This window comes from Pleurodeles waltl, chromosome 6 (genome assembly GCF_031143425.1).
Source record: "Pleurodeles waltl isolate 20211129_DDA chromosome 6, aPleWal1.hap1.20221129, whole genome shotgun sequence".
In the NCBI taxonomy this organism is placed as follows: Eukaryota; Metazoa; Chordata; class Amphibia; order Caudata; family Salamandridae; genus Pleurodeles; species Pleurodeles waltl.
In genome coordinates, this window is record NC_090445.1 from 1,277,924,475 (window position 1) to 1,277,939,877 (window position 15,403).

Genomic DNA, 15,403 nt, shown 5'->3' on the forward strand with positions numbered 1-15,403 from the left:
TCCTTTCTTCTTTAACGCTGTTCTGATGTCCAGTCACTGTAAATAAGTGCATCTCGAACTTTTAAATGTAATAACAGTCTTGTCGAAAGTTAGTGTCAGACTTCACTAGCTACCCCAAAATCTTATCGATACCTGGAAGAATTGAGCAGTGTCATCAGTATCAGTGTGCAGGTTATTGAAATGTATTAGGTACTGGGCAAACTAACATTGGTATTAGAATATTTTTTCTGTTCAATTCATTTTCTATGTGCCAACTTCAAATGGTGTTTACATCATTTATATGAGCAGTGTTAAACAATATTTTAGGTTGATATACAAACAAATGTTTCTTTCTGAAATGTGTTAAAAATCACAGTAGGATAAACGATACATAATATTCTGTGCTTTTATGAACTGTTTAAAAAGTTGCATTTATTACACACCCTTTTGAAGACTTTTCCTGTCTTTACACCTCATTATTTATGTGTGAAACAGAATTATCTACTCTTGGTACTCGGAGTATTTTTATTTTGATAGATTAACTAGTGTTAAAGACTTTGCTTTCTCTGACTGTATATGCACTTTATTAATCTGATTAGTTTGTATTTGGGGGTTCCGTGGAAAGCAAAGTGTTTTCTTCCCAAATATTTTCTGTTCTGTTGTCATTTAATCAACTTAAAATATTTTAATGTTACCGATTGACTGAAAAGCAGTTCATTTTTTTTGTTACGGGGGTAACCGCATGAAGCCCACGGTATCTATTAAAAATGTATTTTATTTGTATTTTGGAGAAATATTATTTAATCTTTTCTTTTTTTCAAATTGGTCTCGTTGTAGCATTAAATAATAGCTCTTCTAGAACCTGTTTTTCCTCATTTCAGAAGCAAGGGAATTGTATGGTCTGGGAATCTTCAAAATTTCTTATTCTATCTGTTTTATTATGCTTTATTTCCCCTCTTGTTTTCTGCACAGGGTAGCTATTCTGCTCCCTCCCCCTGGCAGGGCTCAAACCATGGAAACCCTCGGACGGGGCCACCACAACGCAGGCAGAGTGAGTCTGTGCATCTCTGACTCATACTTCCTTACACCTTTGTTTCCCCTTCCCTGAAATTTCACCTTGCATGAACATTCCCTCATACTTTAGTCCTCCCTCCAGGTTCAGACATTTACAGCCATAAGAAACCCTTGCTGGCTCCTAACCTAAAAGCTTCTTTTCAAGTAACCGTCCGCAGTTCACGCAGTATCACCAACTTGTAAAAGCTGACTTACCACAACAACCTTCTGCTTCAAGTCCCTACTTAACCATCCCTTCGACAGTTTTCCATATATGTATGTGCATGGTACATTTCCCTTTCTTTGGCTTGAGATAATTAAAAACACAATTGCTAAATTCAGTTTGCACGCTTTCTAACAAATAAGTGTGTAGATTTGTATTTAAGCAGGTCTACGGATATATGATTGTAGATACAATGTTTTTGTCAATAAACACCTGTTGATTTTATAATTTGTGTGTGAGGTGCTCGTTGGGCAACACGTGGAAATCACCCGCCTCATACGTAAAGGAAGCACACTGCAGCCCTAACGCTCCATGTTGAACGACAAATTCAGCCGTTAGACGCATTTTTCATTTTTATCAGTAGCACTTTACATGCCACGTTTTGTTTCTCCTCTTTGCCCATTCCAAAAGTCTGAGCAGGCAACTTGCTGTCTGGCGCTGCCGAACATGATCTGAGTCAGGCGGGCACCTTTGAACGTTTGCAGCATTCTGGTTATCAATGAACAACTCAATTATGCTGAGACTGGCTGTTTGCAAGGCAGTTTAGTCTACAGACCAATTCTGTCCGTGGATTTATTGCTAAAACATGACAACTGTAAATGACTGCAATATTTTAGCGGCGCATTGATTAGAGGATGTCAGTGGTAATGATGTGGGTAAATGCTTATTGAAAAGTGAACTGATGGGCGGCTTATCTCAAATTGAAATCCGAGCACTTGCATCATAGAAGCCTTATTTATGTCTGTGCAATGCAATCCCGGATGCCTCCTTTCCAGCTGGCTTGTGAGGTCAATTTAGCCTTCTCTGACAGAAGCGACAATGGCACTGAAAATTCAGGTTTCGTTGTTGACCAAGGGTTTTACTACATTTACCTCTCCTTGTAAAACAGTGATATTATATTAAACTAAATAACGCTGTACAATTGTACCAAGCACTTAAAGGCGATGTGTGAATCAGCTCCAAGTAAGTTAACGCGAAATGTCGAACAGAAATCAGATTCTTCAATACCTAAATAACATGGAAATGTAGTGGTCTAATACAGATTGTGACTTGTACACAATTCGAGCGTTATTGTAAAATGTAGAATCAGTTTTACATGGTTATCGCAAGAGGCATGTTTTGAGGTTCAAGGTTGATGAAGATGAATTAGTCTGGAAATTATTGTTTAACGTGCATTTTAAGGGTAGAGAGGGCATCCTGAAATTTGATGGAATTGATTTGCGTTCCGTTTGCTCAATCCTTGAGCATAAAATAGATACCCAATGTGTGCGCACTTTTTGACGCTGGATGGAAGTAGTACTCATATTGTGAAGAAAATAAACTGTCTAGTCGGCAGTTGAATGCCGTTTTATATTGCTGCTGTTTGAATGCGTGTCAGAACCAGGTCTGAACTTGCATCTTAATCGTTATTTTATTCTTCATTGGGAGACAACAAAGATCATCAAGAACTAATCGTTCTGACTCTGCAGTCGGAACCTGTGATAATTAACTGTTGCCCAAGGACATGACGTCATCAGAGTCTAGTAAGATGAACCTTAAAACTCAAATATATTTTAGAAATAAAAGGGAATGGAGATGGCCTATTCATTTTAACGATCTGTTTGAGCAGTAGCTTGTGCATAATTGTGAGGCCTTCTTTATAATCGCTGTAGATAGTACCGGACTGGGAACCAAAACGCAGCCCTGTCCAATTTTGTAATACCAGCCCCCATACTGCACATAGAAAGCTAGGTGAGCGAGGCTGAACACTGCAAGAGTCAACTTGGGTGGGCTCTTCTCCCAAAACATTTTTGAAAAGAATTGCAAAAGTACTGCATTTTACAACATATTTTTTGTCATTATGGAAGCTTGCCTAGTCATTGAATGGCTGTATTGTGTTTGCAGACATGGCAGTTGGGCTCCAGTGAATGAAGGGATAATGAATTGAGTGCGGTGTGGATGGGGATTTAATTAAGAACGGATGACATTTATTAAAGATTTTAAACTACATACAGCAAATAGGCTCTGGTTTTTATTTTAGTTTATAGATTATAATATCGCCTTCCCCAAACACTATTGCCATAAATCCATGTGAAACATGCATAATCTGAATGTATTTAACACTGTGCATCGATTTAACGTCTCAAAGAATTAAATCAAAAGCTTTAAACTTGGTTCTAAAATACTTGTTTTGACATAATCACTGTAAGATGACTGCATGTGACTTGACGAATACCTCTGTGCCATCCCACTCAAAATCTTGTGTCTTGTCTCCAAGCACTCCCACTTTCCTTCTACAGCTGGTCTCCATGTGATAGGATGATACAAGGTGTAAGAAATACAGCTGAAGGCGATAGCTCAATGGGTTAAGCAGCTGTGAACCAGGTCTGTGTTTCATTTGTTTGTATCGTGCCAGGGATAAGACCCTTCAAGCCTTACATGCTTCCATGTTGAGGCATATATTGGCACTGCTAATAGGTCTGTCTTTGATGTGCTGCACTCTGCAGTCACACTCCCACCACCCTCCCTTCACTTTTATGCCCTCCTCATAGGCACTCCCTAAAGTCAGACTGCTGACCACTCCTGCTGCACTCGCATAGGCACAGTTCACTCTATATGCTTACAGACACATACCCATGCACTTTCACAAACTCCTCACCCTGCAAGCACTTCTTTACACTTGACTAACACAGACACTGACTGGGAAAGCATGATAGAGGCTGCTGGATTGGATTTGCGGGTGGGGTGGCAGGGAAGGTGGGGGGGTTCAATGGAGAAACAGCATGAAGTTGGTCAGCCAGGTGCCCAATAGAACAGCAGGCGGCTGCAAGGGCAGCATTAAGTGTATTCAGCGCAGGAGCAGGGAGTGGAAGAAGGTAGATGGAAAGCAGGGAGAGGCGATCGATGGAGACCAGCAATAAAAAGGCCCAGCGAGTGCCTGGAAACGCACCTGGTGAGGAACAAGAGCGGTGTGCAGGTAGCTGGAAAAATATACTCCTTAACCAACACAATATGCTAAAAAGCCCACAAATTCTGTTAACTCCTGCAAGAGATGCAGCCTTGACGTTCCAAAACTTAATGTTAAACAAATTCTATGTTGGACTGGAGGTGAGGATTATGCTTTCTTCTTCTTTTTTTTTTTTCTTTATTCAACAGCAGCAAGGTAAAAACGAAAAATCACTAAAATAATAAATAAAAATAGAAATCTCATGTACACTTGGGATAAAGTATAAAGTTCATCACAGTTCAATGTCCTTAGACCATTAAAGCCCCCTGACAGCAACGTCCCTTCCTCTTTCTTCGCTGCTCCTCGGAGCCGTCAGTAAAGTAGCAGGCCCTTTGGCCACTTATTTCTATTTCTTTTTTTTGTAGCAATAGTGCTTTAACTAATTCATTACCCTTCAGGTGGCATGTCAACTCCCCCCACGGAAGCATGCACGCTTCTACATGGGTGGGCCGTCCGTGAGACATGTTGGGGCTGTACGGTCCTCAGACCACAAGGGGCACCCGCACGTCTCCAAGGATACTCTTGCTTTTCCACACAGTGTGGCCACCTTCTCTCCGATCGCATTCCTAAATGGACAGCAGTCAGAGAGACGTTAGCGGCAAGCCTCTTTTTTTTTTTTTTCCCTTGCTGCCTGGAATAAAACTCCTCGTTCAGGGGGCTGTATGTGCCAGCAGGCAATCTATTTGCATTGTATTTCTTCGCGCATGTGCGCTCTGCTACTCCTCTGTTGGAGGACTGTATTGGAGGTCTTTGACTTCTCCCCTCACTCAGGAGTTGGAGTCTGTATTAGAGGTCTCCCACCTCGTGTAATAACGCTTGGTAGTGCTTGACAGTTACACATCCGTCCTCATCAGGCTTCAAGGGACACCACACCCAGGCCTCAAAGATTCATTGCACACAGGTTTCCTGGGCCTTGCCCCCTACGTGTATTTATTTTTTTATCCCTGTAAAATCAGGGACAGCTGTGTCCCCATACGAACCAGTGGTTTTCAGGCCCTCTTTAACTTTGGCTTTGCCCAACCTATATTGTTACCCCTAAAATTCAAGGAATTCATAACTCCTACACTGAGGAGGAGAAAGTCACTTACCTCCCCATTGATAAGAATTTCTGTGATGTCATGGACACCTCTTTTCATAAAGCTGTCTTGGGGGCCATGGCACCTCTTGAGCAAAGGATACTGAACCTGGCTGCTGAGTGCCTTAAACCCCTTGACCCGAGTGCAGAACCTAGGGGGCTCTCCCACCCCACCACGAGCTCCCCCCAATCCTTCAGGCTTACCTGATACATCAGTCTTCTGCGAAGAAGTGCAAAGGCATATATTTAGATTCTTTTGCCTGCCTCAAGTCCACATTATTGTACCATACCTTCTTCAAACCAGCAGGTACCTTCAATCCCCCTTCCCAGATTCCTGACCAGTGCCTGTCCCCCATTCGCCAGATGGCGATGACTCTCCGGCCTTCGATGGATAACTGGAGCTGGATAGGCCCTGGCATCCCCAGTCAGACCACAAACGATAATTCTAGGCCAAACCTAGATTCATACATGCTCGACTCAGCTCAACTCCTGGACCCCCGTTCATCTAACTGGGTCCCTATGGAGAAAGTGGCTACGTACGTGGTGGTGCGACTGCGAAAGCCTCTGGATAAGAAAGTCCACAGCCGCCTTAAGGTGGAATGCTCCAACCCATCTTTAGCAGATAAAGTGGTCCTTACTCCAGGCATTGATGCATGCATGGCAACCTTCCTTGCCAAATAGAATTGTGACCCCCCTCCTCTCAAAAAAGGGCATTGATCGATTCTGGTGGTCCTGACAAGACAAACTTTTAGATGTGGTGGGCCCCCTAACTAAGATTTTAGCCATGGTGGAGGATGCCTAAGCCTCAGATTCCCTGATATCCCCCTAAATCCTTTCTGGATAGGCGCAAAGGGCTATAATTTTCCTTGGCAAGGCCAACTGTGCCCTATCCATGGAACGTAGGAGAAGGTCTTTGTTAATCAAAACTGATCCCAAATTAGGTGATCTGGCCACCTTTGAATCCAGCCCAGTGGCGCAGGGCAACCTGTTTGGTGAGCCCTTTATCGAGGAGATCAGCAAGTTTGGCACCACATTCAATTTACTGGACAAGGCTCCATCCTCCTTTAAAAAGATCTTTACACCCCAGGTTTTCACGGGGCGGTCGTGGTAGGGGGGTGCTCTGCTGGCCGTGGGCAGCAACAGGCCTCTTCCCCGGGCCCAATCTCTAGACCAGGACAATACCAGGACCAAGAGAGGTTCGGAGGCTTCTACCCCACCCACAGATACCCTAGACATGGGGCTCCCGACGAGGACCTAGACACCGACATCAGCAAGTAGCCTCCCGCAGTGAGTGTGAACCCTGTTTCCAGAGTCAAACTGGCGGCTGGATTGGCACAGTTTTCTCACAAATGGAAACTGCTGACATCAGATGCTTGGGTCATGCAGACCATTCAAGGGTTTCAAATAGAGTTCTGCAGCTATCCAATCCAAGGCTCCTCCATTGCTGCACTTCTCTGAAGAGGAAACCTCAATGCCACGGTTCAGGAACTCATGTCCAAAGGAGTCATAGTCCAGACATCCCCACAGTTTCCTCAAGCACCTTTTTGTGGTGGTCAAACACAGTGACGAGGAACGCCCCATTATCAAACTCAAGCAATTCAACAAGTGGGTAATATACTGCCCCTACAAAATGGAGGGCATTCACCTGCTCCGCGTCTTCTTTCCAACAACTGGTTGACGCAACTATACCTAAAAGATGCGTACCGTTATGGTCCCAATTTTTCCACCTCACTGACGCTTTCTCCAATTCCAATGGCTTCATGCCACCTGTGAGTTGGCAACTCTCCCCATCGGCCTGTCTTTGGCTCTGTGATGTTTCACCAAGATCCTCTGACCTGTGATGGAGCATCTCAGTGCCAGAGGACTCCATCTGATCACCTACCTGGGTGATCTCCTGCTGCTGAATCAAGACCAGATGACCCCGTGGGTGCACCTTCAGTGGACAGTCTCTCTTCTCCAGTTATGGATTTTCTCAGAAACTAGAAGAAATCAGTCTTATCACAAAGCAGTCCGTCACCTTCCTAGGTTTTGTAGTGGACTCCGTCCAGGCTACCCTGAGCCTCCCTCCCTTCCAGGAAGGTGGCCAAGATCAGACATGAGCTGACTCGCACCCTAACCCAACTGGTCATATCCCTTTGTCAGATTTGCAAGGGTGGTTGAGCATTTCTTCCATCCAAGCCATCTTTCCTAATCCCTTACATTACCAAGCTCCCCAACGGCTCATGTTCTCCACCCAGGAAAGGGTCTGACATATTTGCTATGTGTGTCTCTTTCGAACAGCGCTAAAAACGGAAATTCACTGGTGGCTAGCTCACATGGAGGCGTGGAAAGACAGCACCATTTTCGTCTCCCAACCAAATTTGTTGATGGTCAAATGCCAGCAGAGTAGGATCGGGGAGCCCGTTGTGTGGAGGTCTTCACAGGCAGAAAGTGGTCTTTTCACATCAGTTGTTTTGAGTTGATGGCTGGTTCGTTTGCAGTCAAGTGTTGGACAAAGGATTGAATACAATGCAATGTCCTCCTCAAGAAGGACAGTGTGGCGGTGGTCAGATACCTCCACCATCTTTGGGAGGACGTGCTCCAAACAACCTTCAGGCCTAGCTAGTGGTTTCTGGGACTGTTGCCTGGGGAACCATTTCCCCAGACATGGCGGAACAATTTTGGGGCTTGGACAATCGAGTTGCGAACTTGCAGTATCGATATCTGAGGGATCTCAGTGTCTGGATACAGGACCCCTCTGTCTTTCGGGCTTTGAACTCCAAATGGGGCCCTTTCTCAGTAGACCTCTTTGTGTCAAGTTTGGATCATTAGCTGAACAAAAACTTCAGCTGGAGGGCAGATCCCTCAGCTCAGGCAACAGATGCTTTCCAACGTTGGGAGACGGAGAAAGGTTACGCTTTTCACCCTTCTTGAAAATGCGGTTGTCGCTCCAGGTGTGGAGACAGCGGGTGGAAGCATTGGTGATCACCCCCTTGGGAGGTCTAAAGTGTGGTTTCCAGTTCTGATGGAACTATCCTGAGATTCTCCAATCTGTCTACCCCCGTTTCCAGCTCTCCTCCGGGATCCCGCAGGGAAACCCCACCAGTAGGGAGTACGGCTTCCTGCTCCCCCTGAACCTCAATATTTGGTCCTTTAGTGCTGTGAATGTACTATTTAACCTGTTTCTCGCTTGACCAAGTAACACATACCTTTCTCAAAAGCAGCTGTCCACTAAATGGGCATCCCTCCTATGCTTGATCTCATGTATGAAAGTCTCCAGTGTTGGGGCTTTAGACATCATAGGACGAGTTTTTATTCCTGAACGGCGTTACGTTCTACATTTTAAGAATAACGAAAAACGATTCCAAGATGATCTCTTATCCAGCTTTTCCAGATTTTCAAATTGTGTTGATGTCTTAAATCTTATGAATCTATGACCAAAGAACACCGGCCCCCAGGGGAACGGCAACTTCTGATTGCCCTTACAAAACCACACAAAACGGTTTCCGCCCTACCATTGCCAGGTGGTTTAAGGGGGCCATGCAAGAAGCTTGCATTAACCCACAGATGTTTGGGCCCATTCCAAAAGGGGATATGACCTGTAAAGCTTTTTCCTTGGGAACGTGTTTAGAGGATATCATGAATGCCGTGGATTGGTCATCAGACTCTGTCTTCATGAGCTTTTACTTCAAGCCACTTCATAACATTGCATCCCTAGTGGTGGATAAGCTTTGAACTAACACATTGATGATTTATGTTGCTTAGTTTCAATTTAAATGTCTGTTGAGACTACATTCAATAGTGGGTTTTTCATACGGTTTTCCCTTTTTCACAGTAAATGATTCTGGCAAGCAGGATTAACAGCTAACTTCCAGCTAATCATCGCTCGAAAAATTCAGAAGTGACGATGCTGTCAAGGAGCTATAATGGGCCATGGACATCGTGATTGGCTGAACTGTGATGAGCCATATCGCAAGTGTGTGTTCATGGAATGTGTAGTTTTTGTTGATTTTTTTTTTTTTTTTTTTTTTTTTTTTTTACTTGGCTGTTGTTTAATAAACGAAGAAAAGAAAGCATAATCCTCTCCTGCGTGTCCTTAAACTTTCTGTTACGAAAGCTAGAAAATGTTATATTACAGCAATACTCTCTGTGCAGTTCACCCTTCCTGCTGACTGCAGACCCTGGTGTAGAAGTGGACAATGCAGCAATGTGTAATCAGGAGCGTCCCTAGGTAGATTTCCAACTGCTATCTTTAATTCCCGGTGTTGTTCTTCTGAGAGGTGGCACTCGTGCAGCAGGAAAGGCCGTAGCACCAAGCTAACATTAATGTGTGATACAAAGAAATGCACCCAAGATTACAGTGAGTTTCACTTTTGTACTGCTGACCCATATAAGCAAAACGGCAACAGACTATTTGTAGCAGTTGCTGCTGTACAAGCCTATACATTTCCATTGAGGTCACAGCCTTTTGGACATCCCGCTCCCAGTATCTGGCAGCAAGAGTATCTTTCTTAGTGCCATAATGGCAGAAGTAGGCACACTTGAGCAGGGCGAGAGTAAGTACACGCCCATTGCCCTATATTAGCTGTAACTAGCAACTCTGTCGGAGACAGGAACGAAACTTCTTCAAAATCAAATGTTTTTGAAGCGAGCACGCATTAAAAACCATTTGTTTTGCGTTGTTAGCTTTTAAAGCGCCTGAGCGCTACAAGAAGGAAACGTGTCTCTCTTGTAGTAAAACCGGCCCACACCAGCTGCAAAAACATCAACCACCGCTATACCAGCCCGCCTATAAAACGCCCAGCAAGGCCTATGAGGCCCCGTCTATAGGGTTTGGATTTATGTATGACCACAATTGTGCTCCTACTCTGATGTATAACGTATTCCTCCTTCCAGAGAGGGGTAGGTGTTACCTCGATCATGTTAGTGTTCTATAATGGGGCCTGAAAATAAAACGTAGAGAAAGTGACAGGAGTGCGTTACTGGCTTGGTCCCTTCATTTTCTTTTTTTCTTGCTCTCTTTGCCAGAAATCCATCCTATGGAACTGGATATAAAGGGTTTTCACCACGTTGGCACAACTGTTAGGCAGATTATTAGTATGGCAGTTGACGTATGTGCCCTTTTGGTACTTATATGTAGTATATAAGATATAACTCGGGAAATAAACAGTTTCTTTTAACTCTTGTCCGGATCCTGCTGCTGAACACACTTGCGCATAACAGTACTACTAGAAGAGAAATGATTGTGCTAGTGATAGCAAAAATACGTAATAAACGTTTCCTGAATAATAATACATGCAAGGTTTATATTGACTGGCTTTGCGAATGTATATGCAAGATGTAAAACTCTCAAACCGATTTAGCGAGCTTTAGGGCTACATCTGCAAATAGTAGTTTTGAAGTTAAAGTGCGGACTTCTATGACCTTGTACTGAAAAATGTTCCATGCTGCTTGTGTTTGGATTCTTGGAAATGGTTTCCAGTTGAAAATGGTGTCACCATACTCAGTGAGGTCCCGTGTGCTTGCTCAGGCCAGACACTAAACACCAGTATACTTACTGAAGCGATTTCTTGCTGTCGCTCCACAATTCTTCGTGCTTGCAAAAACGTGCACCTCAAAATGTGCCTATCAAGTTGGACACAGTGCAGTACCCTCCTGATTGTGGAACAGAAGATATCCGTCCAGTAGCTATTTGTAGGCTCATTACATCGGTATTGTGGCCAGCTCTGTATCTAATGACAGTGGTTTGGAAATACTGATTTGATTTAGAGAGTAAAGGTTGAGTGCAACTGTCATAAGCATGTGGCTAAAATGGCTATTGGTATCTGCCACCCAATCTCACTTAGCAAAAGCAAACAAAAACGTGGCTCCTGGCAAACCCCAATTTCCAGTCATATTTGGGTACTCTCACCTGCTATATAAATCTAAAACTGATTACCTTGCCAAAATGAGATGAAAATAAATGATTTAATATTTTCATGGTATTGGTGATAAATGTAATTGGTGATCTTTGATGGGCTTATTTGTATTAATATTATTGGTGATAGCAGATTAACTTTAGAAAAAAATATGAACCTACTTTAACAATAACTTTTCAAGCAAATTTATGTTGGTGGCCGCCTATTGATAGTTAGCAATATTTGGAGATTGTAGTTATTTTATTGCACGTCTTTCTCCTTACAGTACCCCAAAAACCCCGTCCACAATATATCATCTTTCATTACACAATATCTAGTACCCTCGTGGTCTCATTTGCTGTAGGACAATGTTCCGTTATTATTAGAACATCTTTAAAAAATAAAAATAAAAACTTTATTGGGAAAATATATGCAGCAAACAGTTTGTCTCAGCATTCTCAATGAATTCACCAATCTCGGCATTTGAACCAGAGTGTGAATAGTAGTTATTGTCCGTAATCCAAGCCTTGTGGTGGTTTAGGGATGTCCCTAAAATAAATGTGTGCTTAGTATTATTTCTTAACTTGATGCAAACTAAAGAATTTTTTTATTTGTGGATTAAATTAAGGAACCCATCGCAGACGACAATTGTGCCTTAACATAAAAACATCTGGTGTCAAGATGGATTGTCAGGGTTTTAAAACATTCTAACTGTTAAATTATTAAAATATGTCTTGTCGCCTACACTTGTAAAATAAAATGCAAAAAGGAGACGGTGAAAGCGCTTTCAAAGTCTTTTTATATGGCTTCTTTTTAGAGTACTTTAGTTGTGTTCATATTTATGCAGTTGTCGCAGAGTAGTGTCGTGAGTGAGTCACAATTAATTAAATAAACCAAATAAAACACTGCGAGACCCCATTGTAGCCTTATGCAGTGGAGGCCAACTCAAATGAAATCCAGGTCTTCGAGGCTTGGACTTGGTAGAGCCGTTGTTATTTTTTGTGTGAAATAAACGAATGCTTCTGAGCCTTTCCCTTCTGATATGCACTTGATTAAAAAGCACCATGGTCGGAAAAGGCGCCCCCTTTTTTATATAGTGGCACGTTTATCCCGTGGAGTTGCTGGTTAAAAATAATTTATATTTTGTACATAGGACTAGGAGGCAAACCAGAAACTACTATCAGTCATTGATTCTCTGACACCATACAGTGTTGACCGTAGTCTCCGTAGTCTTTCCCTTGCGTAGACATTCATACGGAAACTCAATTGTAACAGGTATTTCTTTCACCTGTACTTGGCTTATGAACTGTGGCAGTATCTATTCTGGATAGGTATATTCCGTACCCTCTTACACCATGTTTTACAGTAATTACAGAAACTGCACTGGTGCAAAAAAGGACAAAACAACCCGTTACGCTGTTTGGTATTGGTGCAATATGGCACCCGTTACGCTGTTTGGTATTTGTGCAATATGGCATCGGATGAAAACAGTTTCCCCAACTTGTTGTTGCAGCAGTTTTTATGTGCCTGGCCAAACATTAGAAAATTGATTTTGAGACCGTTGCTACATACGCATAACTAGTTTTGTTTGCTTATTAGCAATTTTAACAACACTTAAGACTATTTATTTGGCAAACTGACATTGCATTGTTTTTATGCCTTTGTAATGAAATGGTACAATCTGATTTAGTTTTAAAGCCTTATATTTACACATTTGTAAAGTGAATAAAATATCTCTTCTCAACATCATTTTGCGAAGAACAGCATCAGTACCATCCTTTTTTTTCACCTCCTGAGTGTTTTTATGTTTTGCTAAAACAGCTCTAGCAAGAGCTATTGTCACCAGTATACACACAACATGGACCTCTCCTCACCAATACAACAAGACACATCCTACATACAGCATTCTCGAAGGGGCCTTCGGTCATCCATCTTCAGCCTTTGGCTTGCTTGATTTAGCATCCTTCTTGAATTGGCCCGAAGGGCTCGGTTGTTCCTCACTTAGATCAGCCACTGCATATCCTGGTCTTTAGCATAAAGAAAAGAGTGCATCAGCAAGAGTGTGCACTCCCAAATATCTACAAACACAAAAAATATTATGATGCTCATGTGAATGAAGCACCAGCCACAGAAGCACAGAGATGCTGTTAAGAAATATCTTGAGTTTCAGAGCTGGGGAAGTGACAGGTGATGTGATTGTCATTATGTGTACAGATTTTGTCAGTCACAAGAGTGCTACCAACATTTGTCTTATTAGACACATCAGTAACTGCATAAGCCTTGTTAATCCACGCTAACCTGCTGCCAGCCTAGTATTCAACAGCTTGAATATTATGAAGGCAGGACTGCCTCTTTCGGGCTAAAGTAGCACTGTTACTGAATCAGCATTTCAGAGAGAGACTTCTGACGTGTGAGATTCCTCACCTTGTGAATTTTCCCCAGGCACCAGTCTAGATGTGAAGAATTTTTAATTGTGTGGCTCCCCTTCTGGTCTGTCCTGCATCGGATGTGACATCTATATCTGTGCCTGTGCAACTTTTGTGAAGTGACGTCAGTTCCTTTCCACACATTTCGATATGGAACTGGAGCTCCTTCAAATCCTGTCAGCTTGACAGAATTTCTTCCCCACCACTTATCCATTGTGCAAGGGACAGGTCCCTTCCAAAAATGACAGGATTCTAACCGTGTAGGGACTGTTATAGCTAGCTGTCAGTGGCAGACTCCCACTTTGTCTGTGGTGTCTCTGCTCCAAGTGCAACTCTGACTCATGTGACTGCTGAACAAAATTAAAACTCAAGACCATCCACAACCGTGATGCCAACCTTCCTTTCATAGAACTCCAAAGCAAGTTAAAGAAGACTTTGTCTTAGATGAAGTCAGGGGTGCGGATACGCTCCCAAGGCCTATCTTGCAGCTTCCCATCATAGAAGTCACAAAGATCAGGTAAGTCTTAAAAGTGCAAGAAACTTAAGCAGTACACACACAGTTTCTCATTGATCCATCATTCTCCCCATTTGAAGTCAAGTGATGCCCCAAATACATCCAAATTTGGAACCGGTTTCAACGCTGCTTGAGCACCTTGACTTACCGGGGCCATCAATGTTTCCACAACAACTTAAATAACTTCAAGCGGCCGCAACTTATTTGGTTCACTTTTCCAGCTCTAAGACTCCTAGGCGGCCTCCAGTCAGGTAACCACTGGCAAATTCTTCACCAACTATGTCAATCAACTTCAGTCCGAGGCCAATCTCTTCTCCAGGCTCAGCTCCACTGACTGACCACCCGAAGTGGTCCTGACTGTCCAAAGGTCCAGCTGTCCAAATTTGGTGGCGGTAAGAGCTTGCCTCCCCATGCCAGACAGTACCCCTGTGCATCGCGTCTTCTGGAGCTCCTTGGGCTTCTGTGCACTTCTTCCAAAACTTCTTCGTGCACAGCGTGGCCCAGATCCCTAGCACTCTATTCTGCGACGCACAGCTCTGAGTTGTTCTCCATCAGCCTGGGATCCCCCTGAGTAGTGCTGCGACGACCGCACTTTGCAACTCCTTTGTCCCCGTGTCCTGGGACTCCTGTGGGTGCTGCCTGGTCTTCTGATTGCTTTCTGAAGTGCTGAGAGCCCCCTCTTTCTCCTCAGTCCGAGGTGAGACCCCCAGGTCCCTCCTGGGTCCGGGCAGCTCCTGTTTGCCGCAAAACGCGTTCTTGCTTGAACCAAGGCTTGTTGGTGACATCCAGCGACGCAAACAGCCTGCATCCAACAACTCTACGTGGGACATCTCTTGCACCAAGCAGGAACCCACAGCTATCTTATTTGGTGAATTTCTGTACTTTTCTTCCAACTAGAAAATCCACTTTTGCACATGCTTCCAGGTGTTCTTCTGGACTCTTCTTCGCCTTGTGGACTTGGGGCCATATGTACGAAAGCTTTTTCCCCATAGACACAGAATGGGTAAAATCATTTGGTACATCTGGCCCCTGGTTTCCTCTCTCCACAGGTCTTCAAGTCCAGGAATCCATCGTTGGTTGCTTGCAGTCTTGCTTGGTTCTTGCATAATTCTTCATCACCACTTGTAGTGTGTTCTGAGGAAACTTGCTGTACTTTACTCCTGCTTTCCTGGGCTCTGGGGTGGGATACTTTACTTTCCTCTGGTGTTTTCTTGCACTCCCAGTGCCCCTCTACACACTGCAGTTGCCTAGGGGGGAATCTGACTTTCGCA

The 15,403-nt window shown here is 43.5% G+C and overlaps 1 protein-coding gene across 9 annotated transcripts in view; it reads left to right on the forward strand.

Moving 5' to 3' along the window:
* The window catches only part of CCSER2 (coiled-coil serine rich protein 2), a 492,874-nt gene that overhangs the window by 419,674 nt on the left and 57,797 nt on the right, over positions 1–15,403 (forward strand). For 5 of the 9 annotated variants that reach the window (XM_069240582.1, XM_069240583.1, XM_069240584.1 and 2 more), the window contains one exon: positions 952–1,030. The exons of the other annotated variants lie outside the window; for them this stretch is intronic. In XM_069240582.1, coding sequence (XP_069096683.1) covers positions 952–1,030 — 79 coding nt within the window. The remainder of the gene's footprint in view (positions 1–951; positions 1,031–15,403) is intronic. 9 annotated transcript variants of the gene reach the window in all.